Source organism: Macaca thibetana, chromosome 6 (genome assembly GCF_024542745.1).
Source record: "Macaca thibetana thibetana isolate TM-01 chromosome 6, ASM2454274v1, whole genome shotgun sequence".
In the NCBI taxonomy this organism is placed as follows: domain Eukaryota; kingdom Metazoa; phylum Chordata; class Mammalia; order Primates; family Cercopithecidae; genus Macaca; species Macaca thibetana.
The window spans coordinates 5,089,405-5,113,161 of NC_065583.1; the positions used below are offsets into that span (position 1 = coordinate 5,089,405).

The 23,757-nt window shown below is 52.1% G+C and overlaps 2 protein-coding genes across 8 annotated transcripts in view; one reads left to right on the top strand and one right to left on the bottom strand.

The window, feature by feature from the left end:
* Positions 1-20,194, bottom strand: part of CDHR2 (cadherin related family member 2) — a 48,119-nt gene extending 27,925 nt beyond the window's left edge. Inside the window, exons 1-3 of the mRNA XM_050793382.1 lie at positions 20,125-20,194; positions 3,048-3,114; positions 2,718-2,789 (exon numbers count right to left, since the gene is read on the bottom strand). Coding sequence (XP_050649339.1) covers positions 2,718-2,789; positions 3,048-3,099 — 124 coding nt within the window. The 5' untranslated portion in view covers positions 3,100-3,114; positions 20,125-20,194. The remainder of the gene's footprint in view (positions 1-2,717; positions 2,790-3,047; positions 3,115-20,124) is intronic.
* The window catches only part of NOP16 (NOP16 nucleolar protein), a 274,193-nt gene that overhangs the window by 77,630 nt on the left and 172,806 nt on the right, over positions 1-23,757 (top strand). The gene's annotated exons all lie outside the window — the stretch shown is intronic.

Consider the following 23,757-nt stretch of genomic DNA (forward strand, 5'->3'; position numbering starts at 1 on the left):
CAGTGTGGGGGGCGGGGGCTGTACCCAGGCATCTGCCCCTCCCCTTGCCAAGCCTGTGGCCCTGCCCTCTCCAGAATACCGAGTTCCCGTGACACAAGACTAGACGTGGCTGGCGTGAACCTTTCCAGCTGCGGCAGCTGGATGCAGACTAGAGCTTTGGAGAACCTTCCAGGACACCCCCTTTCTGCTCAAAAGCTGTATCCAGTCTGCTGCTGGCCTCCTGAGAGCCCTAACTCTTGTACTGCATGTCTGAGCACAGCAGCAGGCTGGTTGTCCCCTCCCTAGCCTGAAAGGAACTTTTTACAGATTCATCAAACCCACCCTATCCCTGAGCCCCACCTCCTTTACCCCTCCAGCCTCTGCTCCAACACCTCCGCGGGCCCCGCTGTTCATTAGCAAGGAGTTTCTCCTCTTCACGAAGATGTGTTTCCCTTGAGCTCCACCACAGGGCTCCGAGGGCTTCAGCCACTGGCGTGGGAGCCTACACCCCCTGATACTTTCATGGCCCACAAGAAAGTTGAATTTCTTTTAAAAGCAGAAGGCCAGGTGTGGTGGCTTACATCTGTAATCCCAGCACTTTGGGAGGCTGAGATGGGGCATTGCTTGAGCCTAGGAATTGAGAGCTGCCTAGGCAACATAGCGAGACCCCCATCTATACAAAAAAATTTTAAAATTAGGCCAGGCGAGGTGGCTCATGCCTGTAATCCCAGCACTTCAGGAGCGGAGGTGGGAGGATCACTTGAGATCAGGAGCTCGAGACCAGCCTGGCCAACATGGTGAAACCCCGTCTCTACTAAAAATACAGAAAATTAGCCAGGTGTGGTGGTGTGCACCTGTAATCCCAGCTATTGGGGAGGCTGAGGCAGGAGAATTGCTTGAACCCAGGAGGTGGAAGTTGCAGTGAGCTGAGATTGTGCCACTGCACTCCAGCCTGGGCTACAGAGCGAGACTCTGTCTCAAAAATAAGTAAATATAAAAATAAAAAATTAGCCAGGTGTAGTGGTGCACAGTGGCTCATGCCTGTAATCCCAGCACTTTGGGAAGCCGAGGTGGGAGAATTGCTTGAGCCCAGGAGTTTGAGACCAGCCTGAGCAATGTAGCAAAACCCTGTCTCTACTTAGAAAAATAAAATACTAGCCAGGCATGGTGGTGCATGCCTGTAGTCCCAGCTACCTGGGAGGTTGAGATGGGAGGATCACTTGAGCCGAGGAGGTGGAGGCTGCAGTGAGCGTGATCGCACCAGTACACTCCAGCCTGGGGCACAGAGCCAGACTCTGTCTCAAAAAAAAAAAAGAAAAAGTCCCATACACTCCTCCCTCTCCAGCCTCCATGGGGTAGACATGAGAACAGCAGTTGCCTATAGGGAGCAGAGATTGACGAGAACTGGACACAGGGAACTTTCTGGGGTGATGGAAATACTTTCTCTTGATCAGGGGATTGCTTGCACAAGTTTTGTATTTGTCAATACTCCTTGGTGTCTCTTGTTTCATCTGGCAGCTTTCGATATTCCTGGATTCCATTTTGCACTATAACAAAGGCTGTGACTTGTCCCCCAATATCCATTTGTCTCTCTTTTCTGAAAACAATGGAGCCCCAGATTTTGAGCTGGCCACATGGCCAACCAGAATGAAGGCCACATTTGCCAGGTTCCCTTGCAGCTAGGCGTGGGTCTGCAGCTTAGTTTTCGCCAAAGAGACAAAAGCAGATGCAATGTGTGTAAAATCCAGAAAGGAAGAAGCCGTCTTGGCCCCTTCCTCCTTCTGTGGCGGGAATGGTTTCTTGTCTGAGCCATCCTGGCCCATGTGGGTGGGACCATGCCTTAGGGAAGGTGGGGCACTGAACAGGAAGAAGGCCGCCCCAAGCCCCACAGGGAGGACAGCCTGATGGAACACGCCCCCACAGCTCCCAGCTCCTGGGTGGCCTCAGGGGGACAGTAATTCACCTCTGCCTTGCTTGCATCTCTGTTATTTGGGGTCCCAACCAATACGGCCACCTATGGTTTCTACTGCCCCAATCTATATCCTGCCTTCTGGGAATCTGATATCTAGGCCCCCCGGCTCCTTCCAAAATAATGTTACCAAACTTCATTTGTTCCTGCGCCACTGCCATGACCTTTGCTGTGACTTTTGCCGAGACCATTGCTACGTCCGTGTTCTATTCCTGGTGCTCGTTCTTTAAATTGACTTTCCATCCCATGTAAAGACATGCACTTTAAAAGCAAACTTTACATCGCAAAACCCATCTCACCTACCATAGATAGAAAGTAACTTTACAAATAAAAACGAAGCAAAGTGAGTCATCAGCTTCTGTGAAAGGGTCTGAGCCTGACACCTGCTCTCCCTCAAAAAAAAAAAAAAAAAAAAAAAGCCAGGGTCAGGGTGGGAGAGATTAGCAAGTGTGAGGAAAGAGAAGGAAGCCTGGCCCAAGGGATCCTCCAGTCAGAGACTGAAAGCGATGGGCAATGGGGGAGGCCGGATAATTTGACGCTGGTGTGAGGGCCCCTGGAGAAGCGTCTCACAGCTTTGGGGACACTGCTCTTGACCCAGAATCTGAAGAGGAGAAAACAAACTGCTGGAATCAAAGGAACTGCCTTCAGGTCCTCTCTGTCCCACAATAAGCCGTGGAGTTGCAGGGACGGTGGGAGCTCAAGAGGGCGCCCCAGGGCTTTCTTGTGAATCAGGACCTGGCGTGGGGCAGACACAGGGACTGGGACTCACCCACAGGCAGGTCCTCGGGCAGGATCACTGACGTCATGTTGGCCAGGAACTTCGGGGCCATATTGGCTGCCACTGCAGGGACACAGAGTGCTGGAACACCCCTGCAAAACCGGCCCCTACCTGCTCCCCTGGGAGCCCACACAAGTCTTTATGGCCACCCAGGCCACCCATCCAGGCCTGGATTCCTCCCCAGGCCTCCCCAGCTCAGCCAAGCACAGGGCTGGCCCATAGGAGCTGGTGTTCGCTGATGAGGGATCCCCCTCCCTTCCAGAGGGTCCTGCCAAGGGTCTCTAGGTTAGGGCTGCGTGGCCAGGGAGAGGAGACACCTACCAGACACCACGAGAGCAGGAAGCAGGAAGCAGGACAGCCATAGCCGGGCCATCACATCCGCAGGGACCTAAGGGAAGAGGTCAGGGAATGGTTCCTGGACTCAGGCCTCCCTCCTTTTGGCAGATCCCCATCTGCCTGGGTCTGACCCGAGCCCACCCACCACCGCCGCTTAGTAGCTCTCCCCCAGGGCCTCTATCACCCTTTGTCCGTTTTCCAGATGCTCCAGGGTTGGGGGAACCAAGGGGGAGGCCAGGTGGGGTGGGGAGGAGCACGACAGCTGAACCTGAATCCAGGACCCACCATGCACCAGGAACTGCTCCAAGGCACTGGACATGCAATTGTGTTATTCCTACAACTGTGAGGTGGCTGCTAAGACACCAGGATAGGAAGGGGCTTGCCTAAGGCCACAGGGAGTCAATGACAAGACCATGCTTGGAACACAGGCATTTTGGAGTCCAGAGTTCATTCTCTCCACCACTGCACTATCTCCACCTGCCTGTTAGAAGTGTTCAAACTAATAGCATCTTTCAAAATCAAGGCTCTGAAGAGGGACCATAATTTGTCCAGGACCATCCAGAGACTATGGGCGGGCAGGGTCCTCTGTTCACCGGCTGATACATCTAATGGCTGTCTTTGCAGCCTTTCCCAAACTGTGCTCCATGGAACCCTGGCCCTCTGAGATGCGCCACGGCAGAAGGGTTCCCCAGTCAGGTGGGTCTAGGGAGGGTTGCATAACTCTGGGATCCTCTTGTTGATTGACAACTGGACAGAGACCCTTAGAAAACCCTGCTGGGCCAGGCTTTTTGGTCATCTTACATTGCAAGCTGTCCCTCATTTGGGAAAACGAGAAAAGGGGGACTTGATTCACTGTCACAGAGAGACCTGAAACGCCAAGGCTCTTTTAATGCCCAAAGACAAGGCCGGGTGCAGTGGCTCACGCCTGTAATCCCAGCACTTTGGGAGGCCGAGGCGGGCGGATCACCTGAGGTCAGGAGTTCGAGACCAGCCCGACCAACATAGTGAAACCCCGTATCTACCAAAATACAAAAAACATTAGCCAGGTGTGGTGGCGGGTGCCTGTAATCCCAGAGACTTGGGAGGCTGAGGCAGAAGTGTTTGAACCCGGGAGGCGAAGGTTGCGGTGAGATGAGATCACGCCATCACATTTCAGCCTGGACCACAGGGTGAGACTCCGTCTCAAGAAAAAAAAAAAAAAAAAAAATTCCCAAAGACAACTGACGTGTCACTCCACAGAAAGCAGGAGAGCAGGAGGGGCCCCCACATGTTTTGTTTCTTGCTGTCTAGAAAATTGTCTGTATGCTCTATGTTCGCTATGCTACTCTATAATCTTTTTGTTAGACAGGGCTTTTTACTGTATACTTTTTTCTTTTGAGATAGTGTCTCACTATGTTGCCCAGGCTGGCCTTGAACTTCTGGGTTTGAACTCCTGAGTAGCTAGGATTACAGACGTGTGCCACTGTGCCCAGTTTTTTACTGTATACTCTTTTGTGCTAATTGAATATATTAACTTTTCCAAAAATGAATTAAACTAAAGCTTGGAAGCAAACTAAGGAACACATTTGCTACTGTAAACTAAAAATAAAATCGTACACCTCCCGCCGACTAAATGGCCCCGCTTGTGGCCCAGGAGACCCCAGTAAAACTTTGAAAGCTTAGTTTCCAGGCCGGGCGCAGTGGGTCACGCCTGTAATCCCAGCACTTTGGGAGGCCGAAGTGGGCAGATCACGAGGTCAGGAGATCGAGACCATCCTGGCTAACATGGTGAAACCCCGTCTCTACTAAAAATACAAAAAAATTAGCCGAGCACGGTGGTGGGCGCCTGTAGTCCCAGCTGCTCAGGAGGCTGAGGCAGGAGAATGGTGTGAATCCGCGAGGCAGAGTTTGCAGTGAGTCGAGATAGCACCACTGCACTCCAGCCTGGGCGACATAGCGAGACTCTGTCTCAAAAAAAAATAAAAAATAAAAAACTTAGTTTCCAGCCACGGCGGGATGAGGGGATGAGAGGTCAATCACGCCTCATTACACCCTTCTCTTTTACAGTCGACACACAATAACTGACCAGCATTAATGTTAAAATAGAGATCGCAGGACTGAAAGAATAGACATTCCGTGGCAGTAAGATGCCAAATTATAAACAGGACCTGAGGCCATGCCAGGCCAGGGTGAAGTCAGGCAGCCCTAAAGAAGAAACTCTGTTCTAAATGCCACGAGGGTTTTCTTTTTTTCTAGCAGCTAAATAAGCACTGGCCTAGCAGCTAAATAAGCACTGGCCTCGAGAAAAGCCAAATTAAAGCAATTACAGCTCATCCAGTTCACAGATGCTGACGAACTGAGCCCCTGTTCTACCAGCCATAGCCGCAGCTTTTTTTGTTTGTTTGTTTTTGAGATAGTCTTACTCTGTCACCCAGGCTGGAGTGCAGTGGTACGATCTCGGATCACTGCAACGTCTGCCTCCCTGGTTCAAGTGATTCTCCTGCCTCAGTCTCCCAAGTTGCTGGGATTACAGGCACCCACCACCACACGGGGCTAATTTTTGTATTTTCAGTGGAGACAGAGTTTCACCGTGTTGGCCAGGCTGGTCTTGAACTCCTGACCTCAAGCGATCCACCTGCGTCAGCCTCCCAAAGTGCTGGGATTACAGGTGTGAGCCACTGCGCCCAGCCCATAACCACAGCCTTGACTGGACAAGAGACTGATTTCAGTAACTTTCTCCTGATAAGAGCCCACCGACCACAGACTGGCTCCAGCTCATACAGAGATTGCTTACTCATGCAACTTCCGTGTCTCAAAAAGACGTTTTGATGTACAGGGCGTAATTGTGATACATTACAATTTTAAGTCGCCACCCCAAGTGAGCATGGATCCTATGTTACATGCACGTGTGTTCAACATGCATGTGTCAGGAGCTCCTTTATTAATATGCATAGCTCCTCCTGTAACCTGTTGAATATGTATGTGTAGCCACCCTGTCTAGCACCAAGCTCCTTTCCCAAACCCCATTTCGAAGTGTCTGTCTCTGGTCTTGGCCGGAGGGATGGCCACCTGCACACAGTCCCCTCTCTTTTTCTAGATTGATATTTTGTGTTTTTTAAGAAGTTAACACTACCAAGCACGCTCACCTGGTCCTGGGCACCTCTTCACGTCCCTTTCCCTCCTGCCCCAGAGCATCTGAAGTGGGCAGGCAGCCCTGGGGAGGAGCGGGGAGGAGGATGGCTTCCAGAGCCGAGCCCTGATGGTGAAACAGCATCAAAAACCAGAGCTCCTCTCCTTCACACCGCCCACCCCTCCTCCCGAGCTCCAGCCTCGGGGAGCCACCCACCTGCCCACGCCATTCTGACACCTCCTTCTCCTGAACACCCACGCCCAATCCGTGCGGCCTACTCTGTCTCTTTCTAATCAGCCTGCATCTGTCCATCCCATACTGGCTGCCCTCCCTGGGGACACTGTCCTCAGCCTCCTCAATGCCTCCCTTCCTCCAGCCTCTCGAATCCATCCCACTCAACCAAACTAATCCTTCTGCACGCAATCTAATCTTTTCCGCCCTCGCTCAAAACCCTTCGATGGCTCCCCGTTGCTAGAGTCCAGACTCCATAAAAGGGCTTCTCAAAGACTAGCCTCGACCTCTCCAGCTTCACCTCGAACCGCTCCCTGCATCGCAGCCCACCTCTCGTCTCCCGTGAGCCCATGGGCTCCCTCTGCCTGCCCTTACTACTGCCCATCCCTCTTTTTGGAATGCTCTTCCCCACCTTGCTACCTGATGAGCTCTCTTCATTTTTAAAAGCCAGTTCCAAGGCTGGGCATGGTGGCTCACGCCTGTAATCCCAGCACTTTGGGAGGCCGAGGCGGGTGGATCACTTGATGTCAGGAGTTTGAGAGCAGCCTGGCCAACATGGTAAAACTCCATCTCTACTAAAAATACAAAAATTAGCTATGCAAGGTGGCACACACCTGTAGTCCCAGCTACTCAGGAGACTGAGGCAGGAGAATCGCTCGAACCTGGGAGGCGGAGGTTGCAGTGAGCCGAGATCATGCCACTGCACTCCAACCTGGGCGACAGAGGGAGACTCTGTCTCAAAACAAACAAACAAACAAAAAAAAACCAACTCCAGGATCCCCTTCTGTCCAGACACCCTCTCAGTGCTCCCACGGAGGAGCTGCCTCCTCCACCCATCCGTCGTGACCTCACAGGATGCTCCATAGACCCTCGAATAACCTCTGTAGCTCTTGGTGTCTGTGATCTCCTTACAAACGAACCTCTCCCACCAGGCCAGAAGAGATGTGAGGGCAATGTCCAAGTCTGATGCACCTCTGTGACCCCAGGACCAAGCACCGGGCTGAGCCCAGTGGAGGCTCAGTGAGTATTTCTGAAAGGAATGCATGGATGAGCCAGTGAGTCACTGCAACCCCAGGTGGCTTATCCAGAACACCCACGAGATAAAGCAGAGTGTAATGTGGTATGTGGACCTGAGAGCCTGGGTCCAAATCTGGCGTAACCTCGGGCAAGTAACATACGCTCTCTGGGCCTCAGCTTCCTCATCTGTAAAATGGGAATAATAACAGCACCTACACCAGGGGTTTGTGTTGAGGCTTACACAGCGCCTAGCTCACAGTAAGTACGTAATGAATGTTAGAAGTTATTGTTGCAGGAAAAGGAAAGTCTGTCTCTTGCCCTTCTCATTGTTGGAGTTCCTATTCCTGGTCCCTCCCTTCTGGGGAACTCTGCCCTGGCCAGCACTGGCTAGCTGCAGGCCCTCCTCCCCGAGTGTGCCCTCAACAGTCAGAGATCCTGCTTCTGATCTGGCTGTGTGCTCCCCGGGCATGGTTGGCACCCCCACCCTGAAGCCCCAGCACAGCATTCCCTCTTTTCATTCAGATTCATCTCGCCATGCTCCCCCGAGACCTGCTGGGGAAACATGGGACATCAGGAAGGCTGACAATCTTAAATAGCGGCTGGCGTTTCCTGAGCACCTACTATGTGCCGAGTACCCTGATTGACTCATTCATTCCCGCAGTAAATAGTTATTCGGTGTCCATGAGCTGCTACCTGCCAGACCCTGCTCCCAGCAATGGGAAGGCAATGGTGAGCAAAACAGTGCAGGTTCTGAATGAGACAGACTGCAGACGAGTAAACAAAGTCCCACCTAATAGTGCACTGCGTCCCTGCTGTGGAGGAGGGAAATGTGGGCACTACGAGAGTGAAAGGAGGCAACCACTTCAAGTGGCATGGCAGACAAACAGGACCACAGATCATTTGACATACCTCCCTGCAAGAGGTGAGGACTGTGTCTTCTTCCCTTGAATCTGGTATATTAATCATTCTTTTTTGGCGTATTATTATTATTATTATTATTGAGACGGAGTTTTACTCTTGTCGCCCAGGCTAGAGTGCAGTGGTATGATCTCGGCTCACTGCAACCTCCACCCCCTGGGTTCAAGTGATTCTCCTGCCTCAGCCTCCCAAGTAGCTGGGATTACAGGTGTGTGCCACCATGCCTGGCTAATTTTTGTATTTTTAGTAGAGACAGGGTTTCACCATGTTGGCCAGGCTGGTCTCGAACTCCTGACCTCAGGTGATCCGTCTGCCTCGGCCTCCCAAATTGCTGGGATTACAGGTGTGAGCCACTGTGCCCAGCCATTTGTTTTTATTTTCTGTGTTTTATGATGCTTTGACATCTTTGGGGCCTTGCTGGCTAGGGAGAGACTGGCTAATTCCCAGAGACGGCAAGCACCTTGCCTTCAGACCTGCCTCTCCTATGCAAACCAACCAATCCAAAGCCATGCCACAACCACCCTTTATCTAATTCTCACATACCCAGCCGATATTTCCTTGCTGTTAAACACCTCTGGCCTCTACCCACTAGATACCAGTAGCAACCCCCAAGTTGCAACACCCAAAAATATCTCCGGACATTGCCAGATGTCTCCTGATGGGGGACGGAGAGTGGTGGTAAGATCACCCCTAATTGACAGCCACTGTTATAGATTACAAAAATCATAATGCAGGAATTAAAAATGTAATGGAGGGATCAGAATATAAAATTGAGATACGGAAACTAGGAGAGAAAAATAGGAAATTACAGGATTAATCCAGGAGGTCCAATGTGTGATTAATAGAAGTCCCAGAAAGAGAAACAGAGAAGGAAAACAGGGAAAGGAAACTATCAAATGAGGACAAACAATAGATTTTGTAGAAGTGAATAACACATTTCCAGACTGAAAGAATTCCAAGAACAAATTTTAGAAAGGAAGGAAGAGAAAACCCAAGCCAAAGCGTTTTCAGAGTACTAGGGACAAAGACAAGACCCTGAAATCTTCTGCAGAGAAAAGCAAGTGACATACAAACACCCAGAATCAGAAGGTTATGGGGCTTTTCGGTAACAATCCTGGAGTTAATGGAGCTGTGTGTGGGAGATTAATGGTGTCACAAATTCTTTAACATTCCTTCTATTGAGTAGTGGAGTCTAATCCCCTCCTGTTGAATCTGAGCTGGCCTTAGTGACTTGCTTGATCAACAGAATGTGGTAGAAATGCAGCATTCAGAAGCTTTGCAGCTGACACCTGGGCCTCTTGGGCCACTTTGCTCTTGGAACCTGGAGATACCTTGTTAGAAGTTCAACTACCCTGAGGCCGCCATGTTATAAGGAAGCCCAGGCTACCCACGTTGAGAGGCCTGTGCATTGAGGGAGAGCAAGATGTCCAGCCAGTCCCCACTGTCCAACCCCTAATCTTTCACATACCCCCAGCTGAGGCCCCAGACACCATGGAACAGAGTTGAGCAATTCCTGGTATGCCCTCTCCCAACTCTCATCCTATAGAATCAGGAAATATAATAATAAATTGTTGTTTAAGCCACTAAGTTTTGGGGCATTCTATCAAGCAGCAGTAAATAACCAGAACACGACGCCTGCAAAATACTGAAGACAAATAATCTCCAACCTAGAATTCCACACCCACCAAAATTATCAGTCACATATGAGAGCAAAATAAAAACATTTTTAGACATGCAAAGTGAAAAATGCTACCTCTTCTGCATCTTTTCTTGGGAAGCTACTGGAGAACATAATCCATTCTATGAAGGGAGTAAGCCAAGATAAAGGAAACAGAGAGATCAACACAGAAGAGAGGGAAAGGGGCACTGAGACCACAGCGGGTCCCGATGGGAGGAAGGGCTCAGCGAGCTTTCGAGGGCTGTCTACACACATGGAAATAGAACTGATGGCGTGAACATTTCGAGGAGATTTACACCTCTGGCTAGGGCGAAGGGATGAACTTGTGATACCATGTAAAAAACTAAGCGAGCAGCCGGGCACGGTGTCTCACGCCTGTAATCCCAGAACTTTGGGAGGCTAAGGCGGGCGGATCACAAGGTGAGGAGATGGAGACCCTCCTGGCTAACATGGTGAAATCCCATCTCTACTAAAAATACAAAAAAATTAGCCGGGCTTGGTGGTGGGCACCTGTAGTCCCAGCTACTCGGGAGGCTGAGGCAGGAGAATGGCGTGAACCTGGGAGGCGGAGCTTTCACTGAGCTGAGATGGCGCCACTGCACTCCAGCCTGGGCGACAGAGCGAGACTCCATCTCAAAAAAAAAAAAAAAAGAAAGAAAGAAAACTAAGCAAGCAAAACCAGTGACCATGCAGGAAAGGAAAGCTGTACTAGAAAGAATCCAGGAACATCATTCGCCAGTGGCTTAGCTGGGACTGTTCCCATGGTCGATGGACCACAGTCTTACTGTACGCACTGGGAAACTGTGTTGGGCTGTAAGATAATAAAATCCTCATCTTTCACTTTAAGAAATTAACAGATAGGCTGGGCGCAGTGGTTCACACCTGTAATCCTAGCACTTTGGGAGGCCGAGGCAGGTGGATCACAAGGTCTGGAGTTTGAGACCAGCCTGGCTAACATGGCAAAACCCCATGTCTACAAAAAATACAAAAATTAGCCAGGCACAGTGGCAGGCACTTGTAACCCCAGCTATTTGAGAGGCTGAGGCAGGAGAATCGCTTGAACCTGGGAGGCAGAGGTTGCAGTGAGCCAAGATCACGCCACTGCACTCTAGCCTGGGTAACAGAGCAAGACTTGTTTCAAAATTTAAAAAAAGAAAGAAAGAAAGAAAAAGAAATCAACAGATAATGACTTAGCCTAGGAGGCTGAGGTTGCAGTGAGCCGAGATTTTGTCATTACACTCCAGACTGGGTGACAGAGCAAGACCCTATCTCACAAAAAAAAAAAATCTAAGAAGGTGATAATAAAAAAGAAATAAACAGATAATGTCTTAAAAATTATGAGGCCGGGCACAGTGGCTCACGCCTATAATCCCAGCACTTAGGAGGCCAAGGCAGATGGATCACTTGAGCTCAGGAGTTTGAGACCAGCCTGGCCTACATGGCAAAAACCCGTCTCTGCAAAAAATACAAAAATTAGGCCAGCATGGTGGCACATGCCTGTAGTCCCAGCTACTTGGGAGGCTGAGGTGGGAGGATTACTTGAGCCCGGAAGCTTGAGGCTGCAGTGAGCCATGAATGCACCACTGCACTCCAGCCTGGGCGACAGAGTGAGACCCTATATTAAAAAAAAAAAAAAAGCAAAACAGCAAAATATTGTTAAATAACAGGCCAGGTGCGGTGGTGCACGCCTGTGGTCCTAGCTACTCGTGAGGCTGAGGTGGGAGAACTGCTTGAGCCCAGCAGTTTGAGGCTGCAGTGAGCCAAGACCTCACCACTGCACTCCAGCCTGGGCAACAGAGCAAGACCCCATTGCTAAAAAAAAAAAGGGAAAGGAAGGAAGAAAGGAAGGGCTGGACATGGTGGCTCATGCCTGTAATCCCAGCACTTTGGGAAGCCGAGGCAGGCGGATCACCTGAGGTCAGGAGTTCAAGACCAGCCTAGCCAACATGGTGAGACCCCGTCTCTACAAAAAATACAAAAATTAACCAGGTGTGGTGGCATGTGCCTGTAGTCCCAGCTATTCAGGAGGCTGAGGCACAAGAATCGCTTGAACCTGGGAGGCAGAGGCTGCAGTAAGCTGAGATCGCACCACTGCACTCCAGCCTAGGTGGTGACAGAGCAAGACTGTCCAAAATGAAAAAGAAAAGAAAGAAAGAAAGAGAGAGGCCGGGCGCAGTGGCTCAAGCCTGTAATCCCAGCACTTTGGGAGGCCGAGACGGGCGGATCACGAGGTCAGGAGATCGAGACCATCCTGGCTAACACGGTGAAACCCCGTCTCTACTAAAAATACAAAAAAAAACTAGCCGGGCGAGGTGGCGGGCGCCTGTAGTCCCAGCTACTCAGGAGGCTGAGGCAGGAGAATGGCGCAAGCCCGGGAGGCGGGGCTTGCAGTGAGCTGAGATCCGGCCACTGCACTCCAGCCCAGGCTACAGAGCAAGACTCCGTCTCAAAAAAAAAAAAAAAAAAAAAAAAAAAGAAAGAGAGCAAGAGAGAGAGAGGGAGGGAGGGAGGGAGGGGAGGGGCAAAGGAGGTGAAAGCAGTTGCTTCTAGAGAGTGGATACTGGGGACGTCGGGTGTGGGTCAGGAAAAGGCCGGCTTTTGTTATAAACCTTGTTGTATTGTTTGATGTTTTTGTTTGTTTGTTTTTAAGGCTAGTCAAGTGAAGCAGTCTGAGTGGAGAAGGAATAAAGCGATCTGCAACGGGTTGTGATAAATTAGCTGTAAACACCACTGCACTTGGACCAGCCTGTTAGGTGTTTTTTGAGACACGTTCTTGCTCTGTCACCCATTCTGGAGTGCAGTGGCGCTATCCTGGCTCACTGCAGCCTCAAACTCCTGGGCTCAAGCGATCTTCCCATCTCGGCCTCCTAAAGTGCTGGGATTACAGGTGTGAGCCTCCGTGACTGGCCTATTTGATTTTTTTTTAAATTAAATACCCATATTGCTGTGATAAGGTGAGCACTGTTATGGGAGAGTCCCAAGTACCACAAACAATATGAGAGATGGCCTGGGCCAGGGAAGAACCAGGTATATTCCAGGAGTTCAGAGAAGGTCCCTATGGCTGGGTTGCAGGGAGACAGGTGGAGAATGACGGGAGGGAGGCAGATTCAGAAATTTTTCAGGGCCAGAGCATGCTCCACCCTGTGAAACACAGGAAGGATGTTTCATTTTATTCTAAGAAAAACAGAAAACAGGAAAACAGAAGGTCATTTCAGAGGGTTTTTGTTTGTTTGTTTTGAGACGGAGTCTCGCTCTGTCTCCCAGGCTGGAGTGCAGTGGGGCAATCTAGGCTCACTGCAACCTCTGCCTCCCGGGTTCAAGTGAGTCTGCTGCCTCAGCCTCCCGAGTAGCTGAGATTACAGGCGTGTGCCACCACACCTAGCTAATTTTTGTATTTTTAGTAGAGACGGGGTTTTTTCCATGTTGGCCAGGTTGATCTCAAACTCCTGACCTCAGGTGATCCATCCACCTTGGCCTCCGGAAGTGCTGGGATTACAGGCATGAGCCACCCAGCGCACCTGGTCCATTTCAGAGTTTTAAGCAGGGGAGTGGCAGGGACTAATTTCCTCGTAAGATCTTTCTAGGCCGGGCGCGGTGGCTCAAGCCTGTAATCCCAGCACTTTGGGAGGCCGAGATGGGCGGATCGCAAGGTCAGGAGATCGAGACCATCCTGGCTAACCTGGTGAAACCCCGTCTCTACTACTAAAAAAAAAATACAAAACACTAGCCGGGCGAGGTGGTGGGCGCCTGTAGTCCCAGCTACTTGGGAGGCTGAGGCAGGAGAATGGCGTGAACCCGGGAGGCGGACCTTGCAGTGAGCTGAGATCCGGCCACTGCACTCCAGCCTGGGCGACAGAGCAAGACTCCGTCTCAAAAAAAAAAAAAAAAAAAGATCTTTCTGGCTGCTGTGTGTCACCGGGCTGAACTGGGGGCAGCAGGGCTGGAGAGAAGAGGCAAGAGCAGGGCTGTAGTTTGGAGGTAGAATATTTGGGATTCACAGAATTTCATCTTCACAGTAACTCATTTTGCAGACGAGCAGACGGGCTCTTGCTGGGAGTGTGCTGCTGGGGCCCTCACAGCTGAAAGCGAGTGGGAATCACAGCCGCTCTCCAACCCCAAGGCCCTCGCCTCTCCCTGAGGCAGGGAGAAGGAGGCAGCCCTCCCGTGGCCCCAGGGCCCTAGCAAGAAGAGAAAACCCCAGTCCAGATGTGGACCCCAAAGCTTCAAAATGTTCACCCTGTTGACCTACTCATCCAACTAACATAAAATAAGAAGCTCTTTCTGCAGAAAGTTGTTCACCAGGAGTGATTATTTATAATCATGGGAAGCTGGAAGTGACCATAACATGAAACACAGGCAATGATGAAGAAAGATGTGGACAAGCCCTGGGTGGGATGTTCAACAACTGTTAAACATTACGGCACTGAATAGCAAGAGACCCATGGAGGAAGCACCTCCCGCCTGCCAGAACTTGAGCCGGGCGCTAATGTAATGCTCACAAAAACCCCTGGAGGCCGCATGTGGTGGCTCATGCCTGTAATCCCAGCACTTTGGGAGGCCGAGGCGGGCGGATCATGAGGTCAGGAGTTCAAGACCAGCCTGGCCAACATGGTGAAACCCCGTCTCTACTAAAAATACAGTAACTAGCCAGGTGAGGTGGCGGGCGCCTGTGATCCTCAGGAGGCTGAGGCAGGAGAATGGCATGAACCCGGGAGGTGGAGGTTGTGGTGAGCAGAGATCGTGCCACTGCACGCCAGCCTGGGAGACAGAGCAAGACACTGTCTCCAAAAATAACAAAACAAAACAAAACAAAAACAACAAAACAAAAACCCTTCTAGACTGGTACCATTCTACCCACTTCACAGATGGGGAAAACGAAGCTCAGAGAGGTGAAGAGGCTGGCTTGAGTTTAGGGTCAAGAAGCAGCAGAGCTTCGTTGGGCAGTTCACTGCCCTTCTCTAAGCGTTCCCTCCCCTGTGAGAATAATAACCCCACTAAGTGATGAGGGTGGGCAGCGGGGATGAGTGGGAATAAGAATGTGCCACCTCAGCGCCTGGCACACAATAGGCACCCAGCAAATGCAAACCTTCTTCCTTCTATGGGGTTGTCCTCACCTTATGCCTGCTCCTCCCACTGCAATCACCATAGAAACAGCTTCCTCCCTCCCTGGTGACTGTCCACGCTCCCTGGGGTCTGAGACTGCTTGCAGAGGTCAGAGCTAAATGGGCAGGGCCAGGGCTATGTGTGGAGGGGCCCTGGGGCTCTTTCTGATGCTACCTTCCATGTGACTCTAGCCAGGGGAACCTTGGGAAGTTGCTATGGAAAATGCTGGCTTGCCAAGAACCCCGGAGATGACAGCTGGGGACAGCCCACATGCTGGACGGCAGGGCTGCACTCAGCCAGACTGATAAATACAGTTGTGCCCCTCTGCTCAGGGGAATTAGTAAGTTCTCAATCCTCAGAATACCCAGCAGTGCTGAGCCACAATCCTCAGTGAGACAGGGACAGAGATGTGGCTACAGCTATGCCCTGGAGGGCGACAGGTTAGCGCTGGAGTCAAGGGCAGTGGCTGAGGTGGTCATGGAGGCAGGGTCCAATATCAGGATAGGGATCCCTCGGGGGTAGGGGTGGCACTGGTGGTGGTAAGTGGGGATGGACGTGCTGATGACGTGTGTGCTGATGAAGGTGGAGACGCAGGTGGAGGTGACAGTTGTGGGAGGGAGATGGTGGTGGTGGCGGGCTGGCGGTGGAGATGCAGGTGAGCTGCGCATTAGTGGTAATGCTAGTCTACAGGCGTCTGTGGTGTGAGGAACAGCCAGGGGCTGGATGCATGCAGCCCTGGCATCCCTCTGAGGCTGTAATCTGGGACCTAATTCCCTCATCACTTTTTTCTCTCATGTTCTATCCTTCAGAAATGAGTCAACTGCCACAGGACAATTAGTCAGCAGGTGTGCAGCCAGCAGGCGTCAAGGTGGATTCATCATCATTACAAAGTTCCCCTGGGTCCAGCTTGCAGGACAGCAGATTCCTGCCCTCAGGGTCCCTCCTCCCAATCCCAGAGGCAAATGGGAACCAGCAAGGAAGGGCCGCGCGCTGAGGCTAGCACTTTGCCCCCATTACCATTTAATCCTCAGCAAACTGAGGTCCAAGAGGGGAAAGGGCATGGCCCAGCCAGTAATGGGACCAGAACCCAAGCCAGGCCTGTGCCTTCTCTCTTTTCTAGGCTCCTGGGTTTTCCTTCTTGAGCTGCCCGATTTTCCCACAAGCCACGCTGAGCCCACAGACATGTGACGTTGAGAGAGAACAGCCCGAACCAGGACCTTCACCCAGTCCCCAAGGGGCCTGTCCCTACAGCCCCTTCCCCATACTCGCCACACTCCTCCCTCATGGAAGTGTCTCCCAACTCTCCTCTCCCCATTTCATAGGGCAGGACGGAGGGTCTCGAGAAGCCTGTGGACCCTCACTCAGAGCAACAGCGACACCCCTTCGCATCTGCGTGACGCACGCGCAGTCTTGCCCCCGCATGTGGGCCCCGCCGCCCCCTGGAAGGAAGAGCTGGATTTATCGATCCCCTTTATGCACACTGACATGAGCGCGGGAGGCCAGGGGTTCCTGCCCAGCAGCTCCCAGGGTGTCAGAGGCAGAGCAGGGGTGCCACCCTGTCTGCCTCCCAGGCCAGCGCTCTTTCTTGCCTCATCCCTGCCTCGCCTGCCTCCTGCGCTGCTGGGGTTGGCCCTGGGTTTCTCGCAGTCCTGCCTCCTCATGATCATGGTGAGGCTGGTGTTCTACAGTCCAGAGCATCCGCCTCTGGATTCAGACACCTGGGGAAAGGCCCAGTGTCTGTGTGGGCTGGGGAAGGCCCCCACAGCCTGGCGGGCGAGGTCCTTTAAGTTCCTGGGTCTTGCTTTCCACACGAGCTGCTCTCTCCCACTCTGAGGTTCAGTGGTGTTGAATGCTCCTGGTCTCGGTCCACACCCTGCATTTTCCTTCCTCCTTCATTTGTCTAAACCGTTCCCTCTGCCCAGAATGCCTTTCTTTGCCTTCTGCCTATGTGCAAATTCTCTCCGTTCTGTAAGGCCCAGGTCAGCTATGGAGCTGTGTTCAGGCAGTTGGTGGCCCCCCCTCTGGGCTCCTAATTTCCTGGTACCCCAGCAAGGGGCAGGAGCAAGGGGCAAAATGGAAAAGGAGTGAATGGAGTTGCCCCTGGGCTGGGACTTGCGGACAGACACCCACTTCTCCCTGCTGGAGCAGCCTCAGGCTGATGCATGGGTGTGAAACGAGGCCCCAGTCACTGCACAACCACGTCCCCGGGCTCTTTTCTCTGTTTGCTCTTTTAAAAAATGGGAACTGGCCGGGCGCGGTGGCTCACGCCTGTAATCCCAGCACTTTGGGAGGCCGAGGCGGGCAGATCACGAGGTCAGGAGATCGAGACCATCCTGGCTAACACGGTGAAACCCCGTCTCTACTAAAAATACAAAAAATTAGCCTGGCGTGGTGGCGGGCGCCTGTAGTCCCAGCTACTCGGGAGGCTGAGGCAGGAGAATGGCCTAAACCCGGGAGGCGGAGGTTGCAGTGAGCTGAGATCCGGCCACTGCACTCCAGCCTGGGCGACAGAGCGAGATTCCCTCTCAAAAAAAAAAAAAAAAAAAAAAAAGGGAACTATTGGCTGGGCCAGTGGCTCACGCCACCTTGGGAGCTCCCAGCACCTTGGGAGGCTGAGGTGGGCAGATCACAAGGTCAGGAGATCGAGACCATCCTGGCTAACACGGTGAAACCCTGTCTCTACTAAAAATACAAAAAAATAAAAAGAAAAAAGAAAAGAAAAAGAAAAAAAAATTAGCCAGGCGTTGTGGTGGGTGCCTGTAGTGCCAGCTACTCGGGAGGCTGAGGCAGGAGAATGGCGTGAACCTGGGAGGCGGAGCTTGCAGGGAGCCGAGATCGCGCCACTGCACTCCAGCCTGGGCGACAGAGCAAGACCTCGTCTCAAAAAATAAAAATAAAATAAAATAAATTAAAATGGGGGTCACCTACATTCCAGAAATTACTGCTTCCTTGTTCCCAAGCCCTCTGGCCACTCCTGTTCTTTCCGGCCTCTCAGAAAACGTCTGAACCAGCCTGACCAACATAGTGAAACCCCGTCTCTACTAAAAATACAACAATTAGCCAGGCATCGTGGTGCACACCTGTAATCCCAGCTACTCAGGAGGCTGAGGCAGAAGAATCACTTGAACCGAAGAGGCAGAGGTTGCAGTGAACTGAGATCGCGCCACTGCACTCGAGCCTGGGCGACAAGCGAGACTGCGTCACACACACACACACAGACACACACAGACACACACACACACACACATTAGCTGGGTGTGGTGGTATGTGCCTGTAATGCTAGCTACTCAGGAGACTGAGGCAGGAGAATCCCTTGAACCAGGGAGGCAGAGGTTGCAGTGAGCCAAGATAGCGCCATTGCACTGCAGCCTGGGAGACAGAGTGAGAGTCCGTCTCAAAAAGAAAGTGCTTAGGGAAAGACCAAAAAGGACACAGGAGAATCAGGGAGACTCTGGCCCCCACACCATGAGATGTGTAGTCTCCAGGAACCCTCACTAGTCCCACCTGGCCCAGGAGGTGCCAGCTCTTCAGCCTTGGCTAGGAGGGGGCTTCAGCCGCATCTCAGAGCAGTCCACGGTGCCAAGATTTTCTAGAACTGGGAACCACTGGGAGTGAGGATACCCGGACTTCCCAGGGCCTCCAGGAGGGTCAGGGTGGGGAGGTGGGTACTCCTTCAGTGCGGGGAGCCCCCGGGGTGCAATCAGCCACGATGCTACAGAGCTCCCCCAGCACCACCACCGCTATGGCCAGCTCACCATGCACTTTCACTTCTGCTTTTTCATTGACTTCTCACAGCTGTTCCCAAGCAGGAATTATCCTATCCTATTATTCCAAGGAAACCAAGGCTCACAGATGCCCAGAGATGGATGAGCCAGGGGCAGCAGGTTAGACCCAGGTTGCCTCCAAATCCAGGGGTCCCTGGGCAAGCCTTGGTCTGGGCTCCGTTGATCCAGGAGGCCATGCCTGCACCCACAGAGCGGACTCCAGCTGAACCTGGGTGCGCGGAGCAAGGATGTGGAACCTGAACACCAGCTCCCCGCCACAGGCCTTCCCAGTGCCTATGGCCCAGGCCACCTGGCCCAGCAGACACATACAGAGTCAAACGGCCCTGGGTTCAGATGCCAGCATTTCACATATTTGTCATGCAACTCCAGGCAAGCCCTCTCCCCTCTCCAGGCCTCAGTTTCCCCTGCTGATAAATGGAGTGAGGATAAAAATCATGGAGTCTACACACAGGCCATGACCTGTTTCCATCAATGGGACCTCAGTGCTCACTGGGACCCTGCCTTGTGCCTGGTACCCAACCCAGCACACGCCTGCCTGAGGGATGCAGCGTGGTGCCGACTGTCAGCTGGGTCCCCACCTCCTCTACCAGGGCAGAGAGATGTGCAGGGCCCAGACTGGGCAGAGCCGGGGCCGGCCTGGGTCAGTCCCTGCCTGACACTTCCTAGTACTGGCTGAGGTGGCACTGGGCTCAGTCACGGGCCACATGCCCACCTTCACCTCAGGGCTCTTCAGGCCCTTTCTGGAACTCTTCTCATCTCCATTTGATAAATGAGGAAACGGAGGCCCAGAAGAGTGAAGTAGCCCACCAAGGTCAGGGTGGAGCTGGGATGTGAACAGAGCAGCTGGGGTAAGAGCCCAGGTCAGCTTCCCCTCCTCAACCCCCAAGCATCCTGTGAAGGGGCCAGGCCAGTTCCCTCATTTCCCAGGGGCGCCTGCCTCCCTTCTATCCTGCGAAGAATCATCCTGCGAGGACTTGGATGGGAAGGGGGCCATCAGCCCCCAGGGAAGGAGGTATTATTATCCCACGTTTACCAAAGAAACAGGCCTCACAGCAGGCTGGGACTCCAGCCGGGTCTGCCCCATCCAGCGTGGGACTTCCCCTGCCCAGCTTCAGGGGAGACTTTAAAGACCCCCAAGCTTGCCTTGGCTCTAGGGACCTCCCCCAACCCCCACCAAATATCTCTGGCCCAGAGACTCCCGATGGGCTGGACGGTCCCTACCTGTGTCCCCTTCACCACGGAGGTGGCAGGCAGGCACCAGACAGGTGCCGGGGCACAGCTGAGCACCTTCTGCGGCCCGCACCTATGTGGCCAGCAGACTTTGGCACCATCTCCACCTCCACTGAGCAATTATTAACCCTGCCAGAGACCACACCTCCCAGGAGCGGGCTGACTCCTAATGGGGCACTGAGTAGAGCTGGGAGCCCCGGACAGGAGGAAGAGACCAAAGCGCCAGAGCTCCTGGTGCTCCTGGGGCTGGAGGCCCACACCACAGGAGAAGGGGCCTGACCAACCCTGAGCCCGGAGGACCTGGGAACAAGGCCCAGCCCTGGGGCAGGCTGGAGGCGGGACGGTGATAGAAGGTGATGCCAGAGCCCCCGTCCCCTGCCTGCTACAAGTCTGCAGTGACAGGAGATCTGTGGAAAAGTAGGGGGTTAAGTCGGGAGAGGGAAGTGGTGAAACAGTGTTACAATCAAACACTGCGTGGCCAGACCATTCCCTGTGAGGTTCTCATGGAGGAGTGGGGGCTACCTGAGCCTGGACAACCCACTTTCCAGCCTATTGACACTGACCCGACCCCGCACTGAGTCCCTCCAAAGGCATCTGCCCGTCCCCAGGGGCTTCATCCACCCCCCAGGCTGCCTTTTATTTATTTTTGAGACAGTCTCACTCTGTCGCCCAGGCTGGAGTGCAGTGGCACAATCTCGGCTCACTGCAACCTCTGCCTCCCAGGTTCAAGCGATTCTCCTGCCTCAGCCTCCCGAGCAACTGAGATTATAGGCATGTGCCTCTACACCTGGCTAATTTTTTGTATTTTTAATAGAAACAGGGTTTCACCATGTTGGCCAGGCTGGTTTCGAACTCCTGACCTCAGGCGATCCACCTGCCTCAGCCTTCCAAAGTGCTGGGATTACAGGGATGAGCCACGGAGCCCGGCTCCCAGGCTGGCTTTAAGCGCTGTCCGATGTGGTGGCCTCCCGCAGGGACTCAGTCACAAGTCCTCCTTATCCTCCCTTTGGCTCAGCCATCACAGTTGACACAGAAAGGCGACCCTGGGCACAACTTTTTTAAGGCACAACACTGGGTCATCACCATTGGGTGGCCCTCTTCTTGTGGGCAGAGGACATGTCTAATTCACAATAGATACATAGTCATGCACCATATATCTGTGTTTTGATCAGCGACGAACCACACATACAATAGTGGTCCCTTGAGAGTATAATACCGTATTTCACTGCACCTTTTCTGTGTTTAGATGCACAAATACTTACCACTGCGTTACAGTTGCCTGCAGTGTCTGGTTCAGTCCCAGGCTGCACAGGTTAGCAGCCCAGGAGGACAGCTGGTGGCATACAGCCTAGGTGTGTAGTAAGTGGTACCATCTAGGTTTGTGTAAGTCACTGTATGATGTTCACACAACGACGAAATTGCCCGATGACACATTTCCCAGAAGGTGTCCCGTTGTTAAGGGATGTATGACTGTGTATCAGGCAGTTGCTATAGTCAGGCGTTTTAATAGTTTGTTTCCCAACTCTCCAAATGTAAAACATATTAACAAAATATATATGCCATGAGCAGAAAAAGGAGAAGAAGCCCAGATGAAGGGAAGCCAAGTGAGAAAAACAAGGGTAATCTATGCCTGAATCGAGGCCACAAAATACTTGTCTTGAGCTGGGGGCAGTGGTGTGCACCTGTAGTCCCAGCTACTTGGGAGGCTGCAGCAGGAGGATGGCTTGAGGCCAGGATTTCTCTGCTGTAGTGCACTATGTTGACAGGGTGTCCACACTAAATTCAGCACTAATATGGTGAACCCCAAGGAGCGGAGGACCACTAGGTTGCCTCAGAAGGGGTGAACCAGCCCAGGTCAGAAACGGAGCAGGTCAAAACTCAGGTGCTGCTCAGTAGTGAGATTGTGCCTATGAATAGCTACTGCACTCCAGCCCAGACAACATAACGAGATCTTGTCTGTCAAAAAATAAACGAATTATATATATATTTGCCTTCAAGTTCTGAGTAATTGTATAGGTGGGTCATGAATCAGGTTCTGAGCTTCCCAGCAGGCAAAGCAAAAAGGGAATTGAGATCCATTAAGTCCAGCATCCATTCATTTTAAAACATTTGCATAGGCTGGGCATGGTGGCTCATGCCTGTAATCCCAGCACTTTGGGAGGCTGAGGTGGGTGGATCACCAGGTCAGGAGTTCGAGACCAGACTGGCCAAAATGGTGAAACCCTGTTGCTACTAAAAATACAAAAATTAGCCATGCATGGTGGCAGGTGCCTGTAATCTCAGCTACTCAGGAGGCTGAGGCAGGAGAATCGCTTGAACCCGGGAGGCAGAGGTTGCAGTGAGCCAAGATCGTGCCACTGCACACCAGTCTGGGTGACTGTCCGGAGCTGCACGCCCCGGCCATAGCGAATAATAACTGACGATTAAAAACGCCTGAGCTATATTCATTTCCACCCCACACCTTCTCCCTATCTTTGCCTTTTTTCCCTGTATTAATACCTCATAAAAGATGGCGCTCTTCCTGCTTCTTCTTCACCCATTTTTCCCGCGCCCGCGAAAATTACTACCTGACAGCGCAGGTGCAACATGACGTTCGACCAGAGAAACCAATACCTATCTGGCCACGCCTCCACTATGAGATCATTTTCGCCTTGGCCCAACCCCTTTCCCTCCAAGTGTATATAAGGCACTGCATTACCGCCATTAAACGAGACTTGATCAGAGCACTGTCTTGTCTCCATTTCTCGTATCTCTTGTTCCCCAAATTCCCACCCCCTCCTCCAGGGCCTGCTTCGACTATCCCGCAGGCCGGGATAGGTGACAGAGCAAGACTCCGTCTAAAAAAAAAAAAAAAAAAAAAAAAAAACTACTTTGCATATAGCAGGTTCTGGGAGCTATGAGCTATGATGCAGTTCTGAGTTTTGATAGCCAAGAGACTTTTCCTCTTTTTGAGAAGTGTTTCTGAGGAAAGGAGGCTGCAGACACTAGGTAGCACTTAATATGACTATTACAATGCAGGGGTTAAGAGACCAGGCTCCTCCTGGGGCAGACAGCTGTGTTCAATTTTTTTTTTTTTTTTTTTTTGAGACGTAGTTTCACTCTTGTTGCCCAGGCTGGAGTGCAATGGCGCAATCTTGGCTCACTGCAACCTCTGCCTCCTGAGTTCAAGCAATTCTCCTGCCTCTGCCTCTAGAGTAGCTGGGATTACAGGCATGCGCCACCGTGCCTGGCTAATTTTTTGTATTTTTAGTAGAGATGGGGTTTCACCATTTTGGCCAGGCTGGTTTTGAACTCCTGACCTCAGGTGATCCACCCATGTCGGCCTTCCAAGGTGCTGGGATTACAGGCGTGAGCCACTGTGCCCGGCTACAATTTTTTATTTTATTTTTATTATTTTTGTTTACCTACTATATACTCACAAATGGGTTCAATTTTGGCAGGGCAAGTTACATAACCCCTCTAAGACTGTTTCCTTATCTGGAAATTGCAGGTAATCCATGATGCCTACCTGGGAAGGTGGTGGTGAGGATGTAATGAAATCACGCATTGAAAGTCCCAGGCACAGTGCCCAACACAGTAAGGTCTCGATGAATGTTAGTTTTCATGGTGGCATGGTGGCGACCA